Source organism: Phocoena phocoena, chromosome X (genome assembly GCF_963924675.1).
Source record: "Phocoena phocoena chromosome X, mPhoPho1.1, whole genome shotgun sequence".
NCBI classification, from domain to species: domain Eukaryota; kingdom Metazoa; phylum Chordata; class Mammalia; order Artiodactyla; family Phocoenidae; genus Phocoena; species Phocoena phocoena.
Window position 1 is genome coordinate 56707672 of NC_089240.1, and position 17149 is coordinate 56724820.

Here is a 17149-nt window from a genome sequence, read left to right on the forward strand (position 1 = left end):
ATAAAAGCAAAAAAACTCCCAGCATACAAAATCAGGACTGGAGGTCTTCATAGGTGAATTCTTACAAACATATAAGGAAGAATTAATGCCAGTTCTTCTCACACTACCCCCAAAAATTGAAGAGGATGAAAGACACCCAAATTCACTCTAGGAGGACACCTTTACACTGATACCAAAACCAGACACAGAGACTACAAAAAGAATATTATTGGTCAATTCTTTGATGAATATAGATGCAAAAATACTCAACAAAATATCAGCAAACTGAATCCAACAATATATAAAAAGGGTCATATGCCATGATCAAGTTGGATTTATTCCAGGAATGCAAGGATAGTTCAGCATTCACAAATCAATCATTAATATTAGCAAAACAAAAGAAGGAATAAAAATCACATGATCATCTCAATAGATGCAGGAAAAACATTTGAAAAAATTCAACATCCATTCATGATGAAAACTCTAATCAAAGTGTGTATAGAGGGAAAATATCTCAACATAATAAATGCCATTTACAACAATCCCACAACCAACATTATATTCAGTGGTGAAAAGCTGAAAGCCTTCCTGCTTATTCAGGAACAAGACAAGGATGCCCAGTCTTGTCCCTTCTATTTAACATCATATTGGAAGTCCTAGCCACAGCAATCAGAACAAAAAAAAAAAAAAAGAAATAAAAATTATCCAAATTGGGAGGGTAAAATTGTCACCATTTGCAGATGACATGATACTTTATATATGGAACTGTAAAGTCTCCAGCTCAAAACTGTTGGAACCAAGAAATTAATTCAGTAAGTTTCCTGTATACAAGATTAATATACAGAAATCTGTTGGATTTCTATATGCTAATAATGAAATAACAGAAATTTTTAAAATCTCATTTAAAATTGCATCAAAGAAAAATATACCTAGGAATAAACATAACCAAGTAGGTGAAGGAACTATACTGTGAAAACTATAAAACATTGATGAAGGAAATTGAAGATTATACAAAGAAATGAAAAAAATATCCTGTGCTCTTCGATTGGAAGAATTAATATTGTTAAAATGTCTATACTATCCTGAGCAATCTACAGATTTAATGCAATCCTACCAAAGTACCCATGAAATTTTCCACAGAACTGGAATAAATCATTATAAAATTCATATGGAACCACAAAGTCCCCAAATTGCCAAAGCAACCTTGAGAAAAAAGAGCAAGGCTGGAGGTATTACCCTCTCAGACTATATTACAAAGCTACAGTAATCAGAACAGCATGGTACCAGCACAAAAACAGACATGTAGATAAATGGAACAGAATAGAGAACCCAGAAATAGACCCAAACATCTATGGTCAATTAATATATGACAAAGAAGGCAAGAATATAGAATGGAGGAAAGATCATCTCTTCAACAAGTGGTGCTGGGAAAACCCGACAGCCACATGTAAAATAATGAGATTCGAACATTCCTTCACATTATATGCAAAAATAAAATCAAAATACCTAAATATAAAAATGAAAATCATAAAAGTCCTAGAAGTGAACATAAGAAGAACACTCTTTGACATAAATCACAGCAATGTTTTTTTGGATTGGTCTCTTCAGGCAAAAGAAACAAAAGCAAAAATAAACAAATGGGACCTAATTAAACTTAAAAGCTTTTGCCCAGCAAGGGAAACTGTCAACAAAACAAAAAGACAACCTACGGACTGGGAGAAAATATTTACAAATGATGTGACCAGCAAGGGGTTAATATCCAAAGCAAATAAACAGCTCATACAACTCAATATCAAACAAACAGCCCAATAAAATATGTGAAAAAGACCTGAATAGACATTCTTCCAAAGAAATACAGGTGGCTAACAGACACATGAAAAGCTGCTCAAAATCGTTAATTATTAAAGGAATGCATATCAAAACAACAATGAGATAGCACCTCAGACCTGTCAGAATGACCATTCGTCTAAAAGTCTACAAATAACAAATGTTGGAGAGGATGGGGAGAAAAAGGAATCCTGTACACTGTTGGTGGGAATGTAAATTGGTGCTGCCCCTATGGCAAACAGTGTGGAATTTCCTCAAAAAACTAAAAATAAAACTACCACATGATCCAAAAATTCCACTCCTGGGTATATATCCAGAAAAAAATGAAAAAAGTTATTTGAAAAGGGACATGCATCCCACTGTTCATAGCATCACTGTTTACAATAGCCAAAACATGGAAGCAACCCAAGTGCCCATCAATAGATGGTTGGATTAAGAAGATGTGATACACACACACACACACACACACACACACACAGAGAGAGGAATATTATTCAGCAATAAAAGAGAATGAAATTCTGCCATTTGCAGCAACATGAATGGACCTAGAATACATCATGCTTAGTGAAATAAGTCAGACAAAAGAAGACAAATACTGTATGATATCACTTATACATGGAATCTAAAACATAATATAAATGAATGTATATGCAAAACAGAAACAGACTCACAGGTGTAGAAAACAAAAGTGTGGTTACTAAAGAGGGGAGGGAGAAATGAGTAGCATGTGATTAACTAATACAAACTACTGTGTTTAGTAGATAAGCAACAAGGATTTGTAAAGCATACCAAATTATAGCCATTACCTTGTAATAACCTATAACAGAGAAAAATTTTCAAAAATGCTGAATCACTATGCTGTGCAGCTGAAAGTAATATGATATTGTAAATCAACTATACTTCAATTACAAAAAAAAACTATAAAACACTATGGAAATAAATTTAAGGTGTAAATCAATGTAATAATATTCTATGTTCATTGATCTGAAGATTTAATGTTTTATTTTATTTTTTATTAAAATATAGTTAATATAGTTTCAAGTGTATTACATAATGATTTGACATTTGTATATATTGTGAAATGATCATCATGATGTCTAGTAACCATCTGTCCCATACAAAATTGTTAAATTATTTGTACTGCATATTACATTGTTGTGACTTATTTATGATATTACTGGAGGTTTGGATCCTCTCAACCCCTTCACCTTTCCCCTCATCCCGCAACACCCGTTCATCTGGGAACCACATGTTTCTTCTCTTTATAAGTCATTTATTGTTTTGTTTTTCTTGTCTGTTTTTCTTGTTTTTTATTTATTTATTTTTATAACCAAGGACTACACTCTTTTTCTAAGTTTTGTTTATTTATTTTTGAATATTTTTTATTTATTTATTTTGACTGTACTGAGTCTTAGTTGCAGCACATGGGATTTTTAGTTATGGCATGCTGGCTTCTTAGTTGCAGCATGCAGACTTCTTACTTGTGGCATGTGGACTCTTAGCTGTGGCATGTGAACTCTAAGTTGCAGCATGCATGTGAGATCTACTTCACTGACCAGGGATCAAATCCGGGCCCTCTGCCTTGGGAGCATGGAGTCATACCCACTGGACCACCAAGGAAGTCCCTTTCTTATGTTTTATATTCCACATATAAGTGAAAACAAGCAGAATTTGTCTTTCTCTATCTGACTTATTTCACATAGCATAATACCCTCTAGATCCATTCATGCTGTCAGCAATAGCAAGATTTCATTTTTTAATGGCTGAGTAATATTCCACTGTGGTGTGTGTGGTTGTATACCATATATTCTTTATCCATTCATCTATGGATGGGTACTTAGATTACTTCCATATCTTGACTATAGTAAATAATGCTGCAATGAACATAGGGTACATATATCTTTTTGAATTGGTATTTTTGTTTTCTTTGGGTAAATATCCAGAAGTGAATTGCTGGATTGGATGGCAATTCTATTTTTAATTTTTTGATGAACCTCCGCATTGTTTTGCCTAGCAGCTGCACCAAAATACATTCCCACCAACAGTGCACGAGGAGTCTCTTTCCTCCACATCCTTGCCAACAGTTGTTTTTTGTTGTCTTTTTGATGGTAGCCATTCTGACAGTTGTGAGGTGGTGTCTCATTGTGATTTTGATTTGCATTTCCCTGATGATTAGTGATGCTGAGCATCTTTTCCTGTGACAGTTGGCAATCTGTTTGTCTTCTCTGGAAAATTGTCTACTGAGGTCTTCTGCCCATTTTTAATTGGGTTGTGTTTTTTTTTTATGTTGAGTTGTGTGAGTTCTTTATATATTTTGGATATTAACGCCTTGTCAGACATATCATTTGCAAATATTTTCTTTCACTTAATAAACTACCTTTTCATTTTTTTGATAGTTTCAGTCGATGTGCAAAAGCTCTTTAGTTTGATACCATTTGTTTCCATTTGTTTATTTTTGCTTTTGTTTCTCATACTTGAAGAGATATATAAAAAATATAATGCTAAGACTGATGTCAAAGAGCATACTGCCTGTTTTCATGTAGGATTTTGTTATTTCACATCTTACATTTAAGTCTTTAATCCATTTTGAGTTTACTTTTGTATATGGTGTGAGAATGTAGCCCAATTTGATTTTTTGGCCTATAGTTATCCAGTTTCCCCAACACTGTTTATTGAAGAGGCTATCTTTTCCCCATTGTATATTCTTGCCTCCTTTGCCTCCATTAATTGACCATAGAAGTGTGAGTTTATTTGTGGACTCTCTATTCTGTTTCACTGATTCAATACCATACTGTTTTGATTACTGTAGCTTTGGAGTATAGTTTGAAATTACAGCACATGATATCTAGAGCTTTGTTCTTCTTTCCCAAGACTGTTTTGGCTATTTAGGGTCTTTTGTGTTTCCATAGAAATTTTAGAATTATATTTTCTAGTTCTGTGTAAAATGCCATTGGTATTTTAATAGGGATTGTTTTGAAATTGTATATTGCCTTGGGAGTATGGTCATTTTAACAATATTAATTCTTCCAATTCCTGAGCACAGTATATCTTTCCATTTGTTTGTGTTGACTTCAACTTATTTCATCAGTATCTTTTAGTTTTCAGTATACAGGTCTTTCAGCCTTGGTTAAAATTATTCCTAGATATTTTATTCTTTTTAATGTAATTGTAGATTGGATTGTTTTTTATTATTTCTCTTTCAGATAGTTTGTTCTTAGCTTATGGAAATACAACAGATTTCTGTCTCTTAATTTTTTATCCTGCCACTTTACCAAATTCAGTGTTAGTTCTAAGTGTTCTGTGTGTGTGTGTGTAGCATCTTTAGGACTCTTTATATATAGTGTCATGTTATCTGCAAACACTGACTGCTTTATTTCTTGCTTTTTCAACTTGGAGTATTTTTTACCCATTTTTCTTACCTGATTGCAGTGGCTAGGATTCCAGTACTATGTTGAATAAAAGAGGAAAGAGTGGGCATCCTTGTTTTGTCCCTAATCTTAGAGGAAAAGATTTTAGCTTTTCACCATTGAGTATTATGTTGGCTGTAGGTTTGTCATATATGGCCTTTATTATGTTGAGGTATGTTCCCTCTAGATCCACTTTTTTAATCATAAATTGTTGTTGAATTTGGTCAAATGCTCTCTCTACATCTATTGAGAGTAGCATATGATTTTTTTCCTTCAGTTTCTGAAGTGGTGTATCACAATGATTGATTTGCAGATATCAAACCATCCTGTATCCTGGGATAAATCTCACTTGATCTTTTTTTTTTTTTTTGGCCATGCCACACAGCTTGTGGGATTTTGGTTCCCTGACCAGGGATCGAACCTGAGCCCTCGTCAATGAGAGCATGGATTCCTAACCACTGGACCACCAGGGAGGGAATTCCCTCACTTAATTATTGTGTATGATCCTTTTGATGTACTGTTGAATTTTGTTTGCTAATATATTATCGAGTATTCTTCCATTTATGTTCATCAGTGATATTGGCAGGTAATTTTCTTCTTTTGTGATATCTTTCTATGGTTTTGGTATCCAGGTGATGCTGGCCTCATATGATGAGTTTGGAAGCATTCCTTGCCCCTCATTTTTTTTTTTTTTTAATAGTTTCAGAAGGATAGATATTAAATCTTCTTCAACTGTTTTGAAGAATTAACCTGTGAAGCCGTCTGGTCCTGGAGTTTTCTTTGTTAGGATTTTTGTATTACTGATTCAACTTTATTATTATTAATTGGTCTCTTCATATTTTCTATTTCTTCATTATTCAGTCTTGGGAGATTATATGTTTCTAGGAACCTATCCATTTTTTCTAGGTTGTCCATTTTATTTTTGTATAAGTATACATAGTAATCTTTTATTATGCTTTGTATTTCTGTTGTGTCAGTTGTATCTTTCCTTTCACTTCTGATTTTCTTTATGTGAGTCCTCTCTACTTCTTTTTTGATGAGTCTGGCTAAAGGTTTATCAAATTTATTTATCTTTTCAAAGAGCCATTTCTTTATTTCATTGATATTTTCTATTGTTTTTTTATCTCTATTTTATTTATTTCTGTTCTGTTCTTTATTATTTATGTCCTTCTATTAATTTTGGGTTTTGTTTGTTCTTCCTTTTCTAGGACTTTTAGGTGTAAGTTTTGGTTGTTTATTTGATATTTTTCTTGTTTTTGTGAGGTAGGCTTCTATCTCTATCACTATAAAAATTCCTCTACAAAATGCTTTTGCTGCATCCTGTTGATCTTGGATCATTGTGTTTTCATCTTTCTTCAGGTATTTTTTATCTCCTCTTTGATTTCTTCAGTGACCCTTTGTTTGTTTAGTAGCATATTTTTAGCCTCCATGTGTTTGTGTTTTTTCCAGTGTTTTTTTTTTTTCTTGTTGATTTCTAGCCTCATTCTGTTGTGGTCAGAAAAGATTCTTGATATGATTTCAGTCTTCGTAATTTATTGAGCTTGTTTTCTGGCCTAGCATGTGACCTATCCTGGAGAATGTTCCATGTGCCCTTAAAAAGAAAGTGTATTCCACTGCTTTTGGATGAAATGTTCTATATAGATCTATTAAGTCCATCTTATCTAATGTGTATTTTCAGGCCTGTGTTTCCTTACTGATTTTCTGTCTGGATGATATTTTCATTGATATACATGGGGTGTCAAAGCCCTCTACTATTATTGTGTGACTATCAGTTTTCCCTTTATGTTTGTTAATATTTGCTTTATGTATTTAGGTGCTCTTATATTGGGTGCATATATATTTACTATTGTTATATTTTATTGTTCAATTAATCCCTTTATCATTATTTAATGTTCTTAGTCATCTCTTGTTATATTTTTTTAATATCTATTTTGTTTGATATAAGTATTGGTACTTTAGCTTTCTTTTCATTTCATTTGCATGGAATACCTTTTTCTGTCCCTTCACTTCCAGTCTGTGTGTGTCTTTCAATCTGAAGTGAGTCTACTGTAGGCAGCATATATATGGGTCTTATTTTTTTTAATGCATTCATTCTCTCTATATCTTTTGACTGGAGCATGTAATCCATTTACATTTAAAGTAATTATTTACTCATTACCCTTTAATTAATTGTTTTTTGGTGGTTTTTGCACTTTTTTTCTTCTTCTTCCTCTCTCTTCTTCCCTTTTTTTTTTTTTTTTTTCGCAGTGTGTGGGCCTCTCACTGCTGTGGCCTCTCCCATTGCGGAGCACAGGCTCCGGATGCGCAGACTCAGCGGCCATGGCTCACGGGCCCAGCTGCTCCGCGGCATGTGGGATCTTCCCAGACCAGGGCACGAACCCATGTCCCCTGCATTGGCAGGCGGACTCTCAACCACTGTGCCACCAGGGAAGCCCCTCTAATCCTTTTTGATTTGATGACTTTCTTTAGTGTTATGTTTGAATTTCTCTTTTTTGCATGTGTACCTTATGTTTTTTATATATATATATATATATATATATATATATATATATAAAATGATAACGATTTGATGTTGATCATCTCTTAAGTTTGAATGCATTCTAACAACCCTACATTTTTATCACCCCCCAAACATTTGATGTTTTTGATATCATATTTTACATCTTTTTGTTTTGTGTATTCTTTAACTACCTATAGTGGATAGATATAGATGATTTTACTACTTTTGTCTTTTAACCTTGATACCAGTTTTATATGTGGTTAATCTATTACCTTCACTGTATCTTTGCCTTTACCAATGAAATCTTTTATCACATACTTTTCATATTTCTAGTAATGGTCTTTTCTTGCAGTGTGGATTTAGTGGTAGTAAACTCTTTTCACTTCTTTTTTTTAGTGAAACTTTTTATCTCTCCTTTAAATCTGAATGATAACCTTGTTGGGGATAATATTCTTTGTTGTATGTTTTTTCCTTTCATCACTTTTAATATATCTTGCCATTCCCTTCTGCCCTGCAAATTTCCTGCTGAAAAGTGAGCTGATAGTCTTGTTAGTCTTTCTAATTGCTTATTTCTCTTGCTGCTTTTAAGATTCTCTTTAACTATTGCCATTTTATTTGTCTGTCTTGGTGTAGACCTTTTTGGGTTCATCTTGTTTGGGACTTTTTGTGCTCTCTGGACCTTGATGTATGTTTCTTTTCCCTGGTTAGGGAAGTTTTCAGGTATTATTTCTTCAAATAAGTTATCTGCCCCTTTCCCTCCGTCTTCTCCTTCTGGGATCCCTATAATGTGAATGGTAGTACACTTGATGTTGTCCCATATGTCTCTTAAATTGTTCTCATTTAAATTATTTTTTTCTCTTCAGCCTGGGTGATTTCCACTACTCTGTATTCCAGTTTGCTGATCCATTCCTCTGTATCACCTTATCTACGGTTGATTCCTTCTAGTGTATTATTTATTTCAATTATTGTATTCTTCAGCTCTGTTTGGTTCTTATACTTTCTATCTCCTTGTTAAAATTCTGTTCATCCACTCTTCTCCCAAGTTTATTGAGCACCCTTATGATCATTAACTTGAACTCTTTATTGGATATATTGCACATCTCCATTTCATTTACTTCATTTTCTGAGGTATTGTCCTGTTCCTTTGTTTGGAATATAGTCCTCTGTCTCCTCATTTTGCCTATTTTCTGTTTTTATTTCTACTTATTAGGCAGATCAGTTACATTTCACAGTCTTGGAGAAGTGACATTATATAGAGGGTGTTCTATGAGGCCCAGCAGCACACTGCCCTCTGTTCACCAGAGATATATGCTCTGAAGGTGCCCCCTTGTGCATGCATGTGCCCTTCTTTTGTGGCAGGGCTGACTACTGTAGGAATGCTGGTAGGTGGAGTTGGTTCCCAGCCTGGCTGGCTGCCAGGCCCTCCCTTGTGCAGTAGCTTGATGGTGGGTGGGGCTGTGTCCTGACTCAGCTGGCTGTGTGGCTCAAGGGTTCCTGGGGCTGATGCCAGCCCCCTGGTGGTTGGGGCTTGGCCCTGGTATAGCTGGCTTCAGATCCTGTTGGGTCCCAGGGCTGATGCTGGTCTGTGGATGTGGAGGGCTGGGCCCTCGTGCAGCTGCCTCTGTGACCCCAAGAGTCTTGTGCTGGTGCTGACTAGCTGGTGTGTGGAGTTGAGTCCTGATGTGAAAAGATTTAGTATTGTTAAGATGGTAATACTTTCCATGGATTCAAGGCCATCTCTCTCAAAATCCCAACTTACTTCTCAGCAATGGTGTGAGCTGCTTTACCTCCAGAATCTCACTGAATCTTCATAGCAGTCGTATGAGTTCTATATTTCTTTATGCACTTTGCATGTGAAGAAATTTAAGCAAAATTACTTGTTCAAGGTCATTCTGTTAGAAAGTGGCAGAGATGACCATGAAAACCAGATGTTGTACCTGTATACCTTCCCGCTTCAACAAAGGGCATCATTAAAGAGAATTGGAGAGATATGACATAAGCTCGGGTAATACTTTTAAAAGAAAACATGATTGTCTTCTTGGACAGACAGTTATCAAATTTAGAATCTCAGGCTGTCAGGGGAAACGTAGCTACAAGTCTTATGTCATTACTTTGCCAATTTTTCTACTGAAATATCCTTTATACCCCCAAAGTAGGCACAAGTGATCTATGAGGAGAAAATAACTTTGAACTCTTTGATTTTTATCTTAAAAATTCATTTAAAGTCTTCATTATATTCCACAATGTGATTAATAAAAATATTTTTTAATTACTCAACATCAGGAAAAATATGATGCTCTGTAAAGATGTTTTGTGGTTTCCTAAATCCCTTCTTGTTTGAAAAGTACAGAGGTATGTACAAAAATGTTATACTTTTACACATCTAGCCTTTTTTCCTTCTCTCTCCACCTGTATTTACCTTTCCCTAAGAATACTGTATAGCCAAGAAGGATGGTCTTTTTTATTTTAAGACTATAAGACATTTCCCTTTTTTATGGTAAGACAAAAGGTAATAACATTCTAGACTTATAATGCAGCTACCATGTGGCAGCATAGAAGGAAGGGCTTAACATTTGTTTTTCAATGTAGTTCTCACAAAAGCTCTCAAGGGTAGAAAATATCCCCACTCTCCAGATGAGACAAGCTGATCTCAGAGAGCCTAATTACTGGGCCCAAGGTTCAGTGGTGGAGGCAAGATATTAACCCAGGTCTGGCTGGCTCAAAAGCCCTGCTGAGCTTACATTCTCTCCCAAACAGGGAAAACTGGTCTGTGACTTTTACATTTCATCCTGGTTCCACAATTACTGAGGGAATTGCTTAAATTAGCCAGACCCCTTAAGGGATCTAAAGTATCCTCAAGTATGAGAGACAGAGAAACAGAGAAAGAAAGACAGAGAAAGAGAGGGAGACAGAGAGAGATCAGGGGAGAGAGAGAGAGAAAGAGAGACTGAGATTACAGCTGGGTGCCAAGGGTTTCTGAACCCAACTTCCTCATGGTTGAGCTGGTGTTTGTAAGCCTATAGCTTCTAGTAAACCACTTTCATTTAATTAATTGTGAAACCATTGGAGAATAGCAAGTCATGTTCTTGTTTGGAAAACTTTCATGCTATGTGGCAGGGCTTTTGCTTCAGACTTCATAAAACTGAATGCCCAGCACTGGGATAATAAGTGAGCACATAACACAGGGGAGGTGGTAAAAAACACAATATTGCATTCAAATTCTACACTTACTTATTCTCAGAGCAAACCTCTGCTGTGATTGCAGTTAGAATTTTATGTAGGGAGATGTTAGAAACTCCTGAGGTTTTTCTTTTAATTTTTTTATTGTGTCCTGTTATAGCCATACAAAATACATGTAACATGCAAGTTACTTATACAGCATAATAATAAAACAAACACTCATGAGCCCTGATTAAGGAATGAGAACATTAACACTATTTTTTGTTCACTAGTTTAACTAACCCCAGGACCTAGAATGGTGCCAGATATGTAGCAGGTGCTTAATAAATATTTTTAAATTAATGTATAAATCAGTTTGTATCTTCCTTCCTTATATCATTACCCCACAGCCTCCCCTCAGGGATAACCACTGTCCTATATTTGGGGTTTATCACTCCCTGGCATTTTTATGTCTTTTCATATATATATTCCCAAATTACATATTGTTTACTTTTGCTTCTTTTCAAACTCTATGTAATGGAATCATATTGTATGTATGCTATTATGAATTGTCTTTTATGCAACGTTAGCTTGTGAGATTCGCCTATTTTTAGATATATTCTGTTCCTTGTCATTGCTGAATTGTACTTTATTGAATGAGTATGATATAATTTATTTATCCTTTCTCCTCTCAGTGGATGTTTATCATTTCTGCTTCTATAAACAAAGCTGGTATGTCCATTTCTGCATATGCTTCCTGGTACAAATGTGCACAAGTTTCTCTAGAATACAAACCTGGGAGAGGACTGCAGTTGTAATTCTCATTTCCAGTGCTAGAAGATCAATCAGTCCATGAGTCACTGCAATGTGCCCTTTGTTCACACTAGGCCAGGGTCAGTGGGAATCCTGTCCAAATCATTTTGCCAGGGAGAGGAGTGAGGAGGTAGGCAGAGACTGGCCTGGTAAGGTCAGGAAATGTCTCAGGCCTCTAGCCAAAGTGGGTTGTAATTAGGAAAAATTCAAATTCTAAAATTGCCTTCATTATTTCTCCTACTCTTCCACCTCCTTTATAGCTATTTTTGTGTGAGGTGTATTTTATTAAACTCATATCTAATAAATAAAATGATGACTTTCTTCAGTCTTTAAGTATTGATTATAAATTTGATTAATTAGATTCTTTTAAATAATTTGTGTTGTATTTTAAATTTTAGTATGGATGAAAATTTCTATTTTTAAAGGATCTTTCCAAAAAGACCACTTATTTACTTTATGCAGGTTCTCATTTTGTTTATCTAATATTTACTCTTCAATCATATAATAATAATTACTGTCATTACCATCATCATTTCATTCATATATACACATATATACCTTTATACCTTTCAAAATGCATTTCTATCTTTGAGGTACTTTCTCATTTGTAGCAATATGCACTCTACTTTATTATATCATCTACTATGTTATTTTACAGTTCTTTGCTTCCTGTCTTTCTTCTCTACTAAATAGCAAGTTGCTTAGAGGCAAGGATAATATCTTGATCATCACTATATCCCCAGCACTTATCCTTGTACCTGGTCCATAGGGCCAGGTGCTAGGAGTTGAGTTTAATCAACTTATCTAATCTAGACCTTCAGTCTCATAATATGGTTAGCCATTGGTTACAAATCCACACTTTGTAGTCAGACTTACCTCAGATGGTAACCTGGCATTTCCACTTACTATAGGAGTGATCTTGAACAAGTTTACTTAATTTTCCTGAGCATCAGCTTCCTCTCCTACAATATAGGGATGATACAGAACTACCTGGCAGGGTTGTTATAAAGATTAAATGAGATGATATATATGAAATAGCTTGGCACATAAAGTGCCTTAATACATGTCCTTTAGATTTTAACTGTATTAGTTACAGAAGTCATAAAATGTAAGAAGAAGATTAAGACACTTTAAAACAAAGAAACAACAGCAAAAACCCTCTGCGTCTTCTCCTTGTTTCATGAATGAGGATGGAGGCACAATTTTTACCCAAGGAAATGACATTTTTAGTCAAAGGAATGACATTCTTAGCTTTTCTCCCATTTGTTTATGGAAAGTGAGCTCTTTTCCTGTGGAACTTGTGGCCCTCCTAGTCTTGGACTGGTGGACAGACTCCAGCTGGCTTTCCAGTTAAGGTAGGGAAGGGAAGGATTATGGGGAGAAGAGATAGGCCGCCATAATCAGCTGCTGGGTTTGCATATGAGCAGAACTTTCTGAGTGCTTTCTGTTGTACTTGGGATGTGAATAAAAGCTAATATTTGTGTCTTAGAGATAAAGTGCTTGTCAAGTGTAGCCTGAGTGAAAGCCTTCTTTGCTCTTGCCCTGCCAGGGCTGCTCACTGAGCATTGAGAAGAGGATAACCTTTCATTCTCTTTTGGGATTCTGATGTCTGTGCTGAGTATGATAACCAAAGAGTCATGGGTAGAAAGTGAAGGTGAGTACTGAGAAGACAATAGGATAATGGAAATTGTGTTAGATTTGGAGTTAGAGAGTCCTGGACTTAGGTCAAATAGTTTTGAGCTTTTCTTCTCTGAGTCTGACTTTCTTCATCTGATATAATAATGAGAAAAAAATGTCTCACAGAATTGTTTTGAGGAGTTGAAATCACCCAACACAGTGAACAGGCTTATTTTCCTTCCTTCTTTGCTTAGTAAGAAAGAAGTATTCATAAAAATGGTGGCTGCATTCCTGTGGATGAGAGAATATGCAGTTGTCACCTATCTGTGGCAGATTTACCCAAGAAGTTAATTACGCTTTGTTTAATGATTAGACATAGGACATAGAAGAGAAAAAAGTTGACCTTTGGGTAGTACGAACCATGTTCCATTTGTTTAAACTTGAATTAATTACCATGGGAGACTAAGAGCTACCTTTCCATTAAGGTTTTAGGATTGGCTTTCTGGCCCTCTCCTTCAGTCCACTTGGAAGGACACAGACACAGATCCTCTTGGAGATAGGCAGTTAAACTAGGTGACCTGTGAAGCTCCATCCTAGCCCAAGGAACCTGAGTATTCTAATGGCTAAGTGTTGAGATGGTTGCCTGAAAGGTTTCCAGCACCATTGTGCATCATTTCACAATAAAATCTGGCATAGGGATTCTGCTACTTTATGTTGCAGAATGTGGGTGGGGGATTTACATGTGACTTAGATAGACTCCTAAAGAAAGTGAGGGAATGGAAAAAAGACCAAAGAAGACTGGTATGATAATACCAATCATGATCCCTCACTTCTGTATTCATTTCAAGAGCTTTTTATACTTTTGTTTAATTCATACCTCCACTCACACAAGTAGCTCGGTGATAATTATTCCTACTTACAGATGAGAGTGAGGCTCAGAGAACTAGAGCAAAGCACATCAAAGTGCTTTGATGCTTAGTCTGGTTTTGCCATTGGTCTCCCTTTGGATAAGGTAAGGTCTTAGGGCTGAGTACATACCGTTTAGTTACTCTGAAATTGTTTCCTGACCACCAACTTAAGTTAAAGACCTTAACCTCAGGTTTCTGCCTTCATCCTTCCCTCATGTAGACATAGCCCATGAGATTGGCTGATTCCAGAGAACTTCTCACATCCTTTCACAGGATTCAAAAGGGCTCTGTCCACATGACAGGAAACCCTACATACATAATCCCTAGGAGAAGTCCAAGGAAAATTCAGCTTCGCCCTGACTCAGTTAAGCAATAAATAATATTTCACACGTGCACTTTACTGCTGAAGACTTCAGACTTCTACCCTCCTGTTTCTGTCAAGTACTGACATGTGTTGCATTGTTCCTCTTGGGTCTTTTCAGTTTGGAGACTACCAAGGACCATGTTCTGCCCATCGACTATTACTTTCCACCCCAGAAGACCTGCCTAATTTGTGGGGATGAAGCTTCTGGCTGTCACTATGGAGCTCTCACTTGTGGAAGCTGCAAAGTCTTCTTTAAAAGAGCCGCTGAAGGTAAAGGGTCTTGGACACTAACTTCTGTTTCCCTTTCTCCTTTATCTTCTAAAAAGAGACACCAGTCTATCAGGACCCAGGATTTTATCATCTCTGAGACAAGGTAACTGGCAGGGCTGGTTCAAAGAACCTAAGAGCCTTAAAAAAAAAAGTCAGTTTTCATACTTGCTGGTCCCCTGGCTTTGGCAGCCTTGGTAGCATAGGCAATGTAGGCAATGAAGGTGGTCCCAGCTGGTGCTTGGAGCTTGGTGGGTCCTAGGAACGAAAGAAAAATTAATGATTTGAAAAGATTTAATTTCCTCCTTGCTTGTGTTCCATTCTCCTGCCTAGTGAGGGAAAAAATTGTCCTTATTAGAGAGGTTAGAAGTGGAGAAACCCCAACCGAATCCCCAGCCTGTTCTCTGTGGTGAATACAAAACTGTTCCTTCGTGAAGGCTTTCTGGCCTCGGCCCCAGAAAGGAAGTGTTCTCACTGTTCAGCAGACCATCAGTCTATGCACCTGCTCCCTCCTGCTGCTGCATCCTTGGGGCCTCTTTGCATTAATAGCTCCTAGGTAGATAAGGACCCAAAGTGATGAAACATTTTTATTCTCTCCAGAGAGTTGTCCTCAGGCCCTGTCCATTGGTCCAGAACCATAAGCTAAGTTGCATCTTATATTTGGCTAAGTGGGCTCAAACCCTGGCTCCTTAATATTATTTAACTTAAAACAATTAATGTCTGCTTAGCCCCCAGAGGTGCTCAGACTGCATCTTACAGGAGGAACACACACTTCCATACCTCCTATATATACTAGTGCCTCCTTCCTTCCCAATATCCCTGGGCTTAAGCCTCCTACCCATCCACTTCATTCCACATCCTGTACTAAGGGCTTTCTTCTCAAAGGGACACTGGTGAACAGTTTCTAGACAGAGATGCTCTGCTCTGGGGGCAGACCCAGTTGCTAAACACCACTATTTACTCCTGCCTCCATTTTCCACAAAGGAAGTACGTCCTGCCAAGACCTTTTTCTTCCTTCTCACTGGCCTAGAAGTTTTGAGTTCCAAGTCAGAATCAAAACAGACAGCTTTTCCTTATATAAAGGCTACAATCCCTGAGGACAGTCTTGAAAGTGGCAGGTATATAGACCACACCTTTCAGCAGGAATATGATGACACCCACCAGAGGACAGCAGAAGCACCATAGAGTTCTTGGCATCTAGAGAAAAGGTAGAAAGTGTGTGCCCTTTAACTGGCCTCCCTATTGATAGCCAATTGGAATGATGATTACCTTTTCACCATTTTAGCCAGATGGCAGGAATACCTATGAAATGGAAAGCTATTTTGTTTTCTTCCAGTCCCCCAGGCAACAAGGAGACAGCTAGCATTTAGTATTAATGAAAATATGCTGCATGTTCCACCCATAGCCTTGAGTGGTGCATTACTACTGCTTACACTGGACAGTATGAAGTCCAGGGCACCAGTGCCTAGGCTTAGGCAGTTTGGAAAGAGACAGAGAGCAGTGTCTTTCTTTCTTAAGAGTACTCACAAAAGAATGGCTGTCAGAAAAGGAAATGAGGAGTAGCTCCAAACACTTCAGATCACCCCACCTTCTCCAGTGAGAACCTGTCTCTTCCCCATACCCTGTCATCAGGTAGGCCCTATCTATAGAGCAGAGAATGAACCACAGCACCCATCTAGAGTTAATGTGTCAGTAAGCCCAGGCACCACAGTAATAGCAGCCATATTATATGGGAAAAGAGTTGAAGAAAGCAAGCAAAAAGCAAATTCAATAGTCAGATAGATTAGATTGTATTTGACGCTGCCTTTGGGTTTTACAAATCTGGGTCATGATATTGTTGCTTTTGGAAAACAGTGGGAATGATCAACCATATTGCAAAAGGGAAGATTTTTCTGTCATAACTATTCCACATGGGAGCTTTCTGAGGAAGTTAGGGCTGAAGGAGGGAGGCAGGCAGAAGGGCAGCTGGCAGGGCTGCCTGGGAGGAGCTCTGCTATTATGTGGATCTTGGACTATTTGAGAACAAGGAAGCTGGGGGGAGGGGTAATCACTCATATTACTGAACACTTGGAAATCCAGCAAGGTCTCAAAATTCTTCAGTCCCTAGAATCACTTGTTAGGGAAACTTGGTGATATTTTATTTGAGAAAATGAGACTGTATGAACTCATGGAGCCAAATGCTCTTAACTGCTTGAAATATTAAAATCTCCAGTGGATTCATTGCAAAACTATGGAGCCCATTGGTTCCTTTGGAATGTGAACCCCAGGTTCCAGTCCTGAGCCCTTTGAGGGACAGGACAATGTGGTT

At 36.9% G+C, this 17149-nt stretch overlaps 1 protein-coding gene across 2 annotated transcripts in view; it reads left to right on the plus strand.

Moving 5' to 3' along the window:
- The window catches only part of AR (androgen receptor), a 163002-nt gene that overhangs the window by 75734 nt on the left and 70119 nt on the right, over positions 1-17149 (plus strand). For both annotated transcript variants that reach the window (XM_065900896.1, XM_065900897.1), the window contains exon 2: positions 14693-14844. In XM_065900896.1, coding sequence (XP_065756968.1) covers positions 14693-14844 — 152 coding nt within the window. The remainder of the gene's footprint in view (positions 1-14692; positions 14845-17149) is intronic.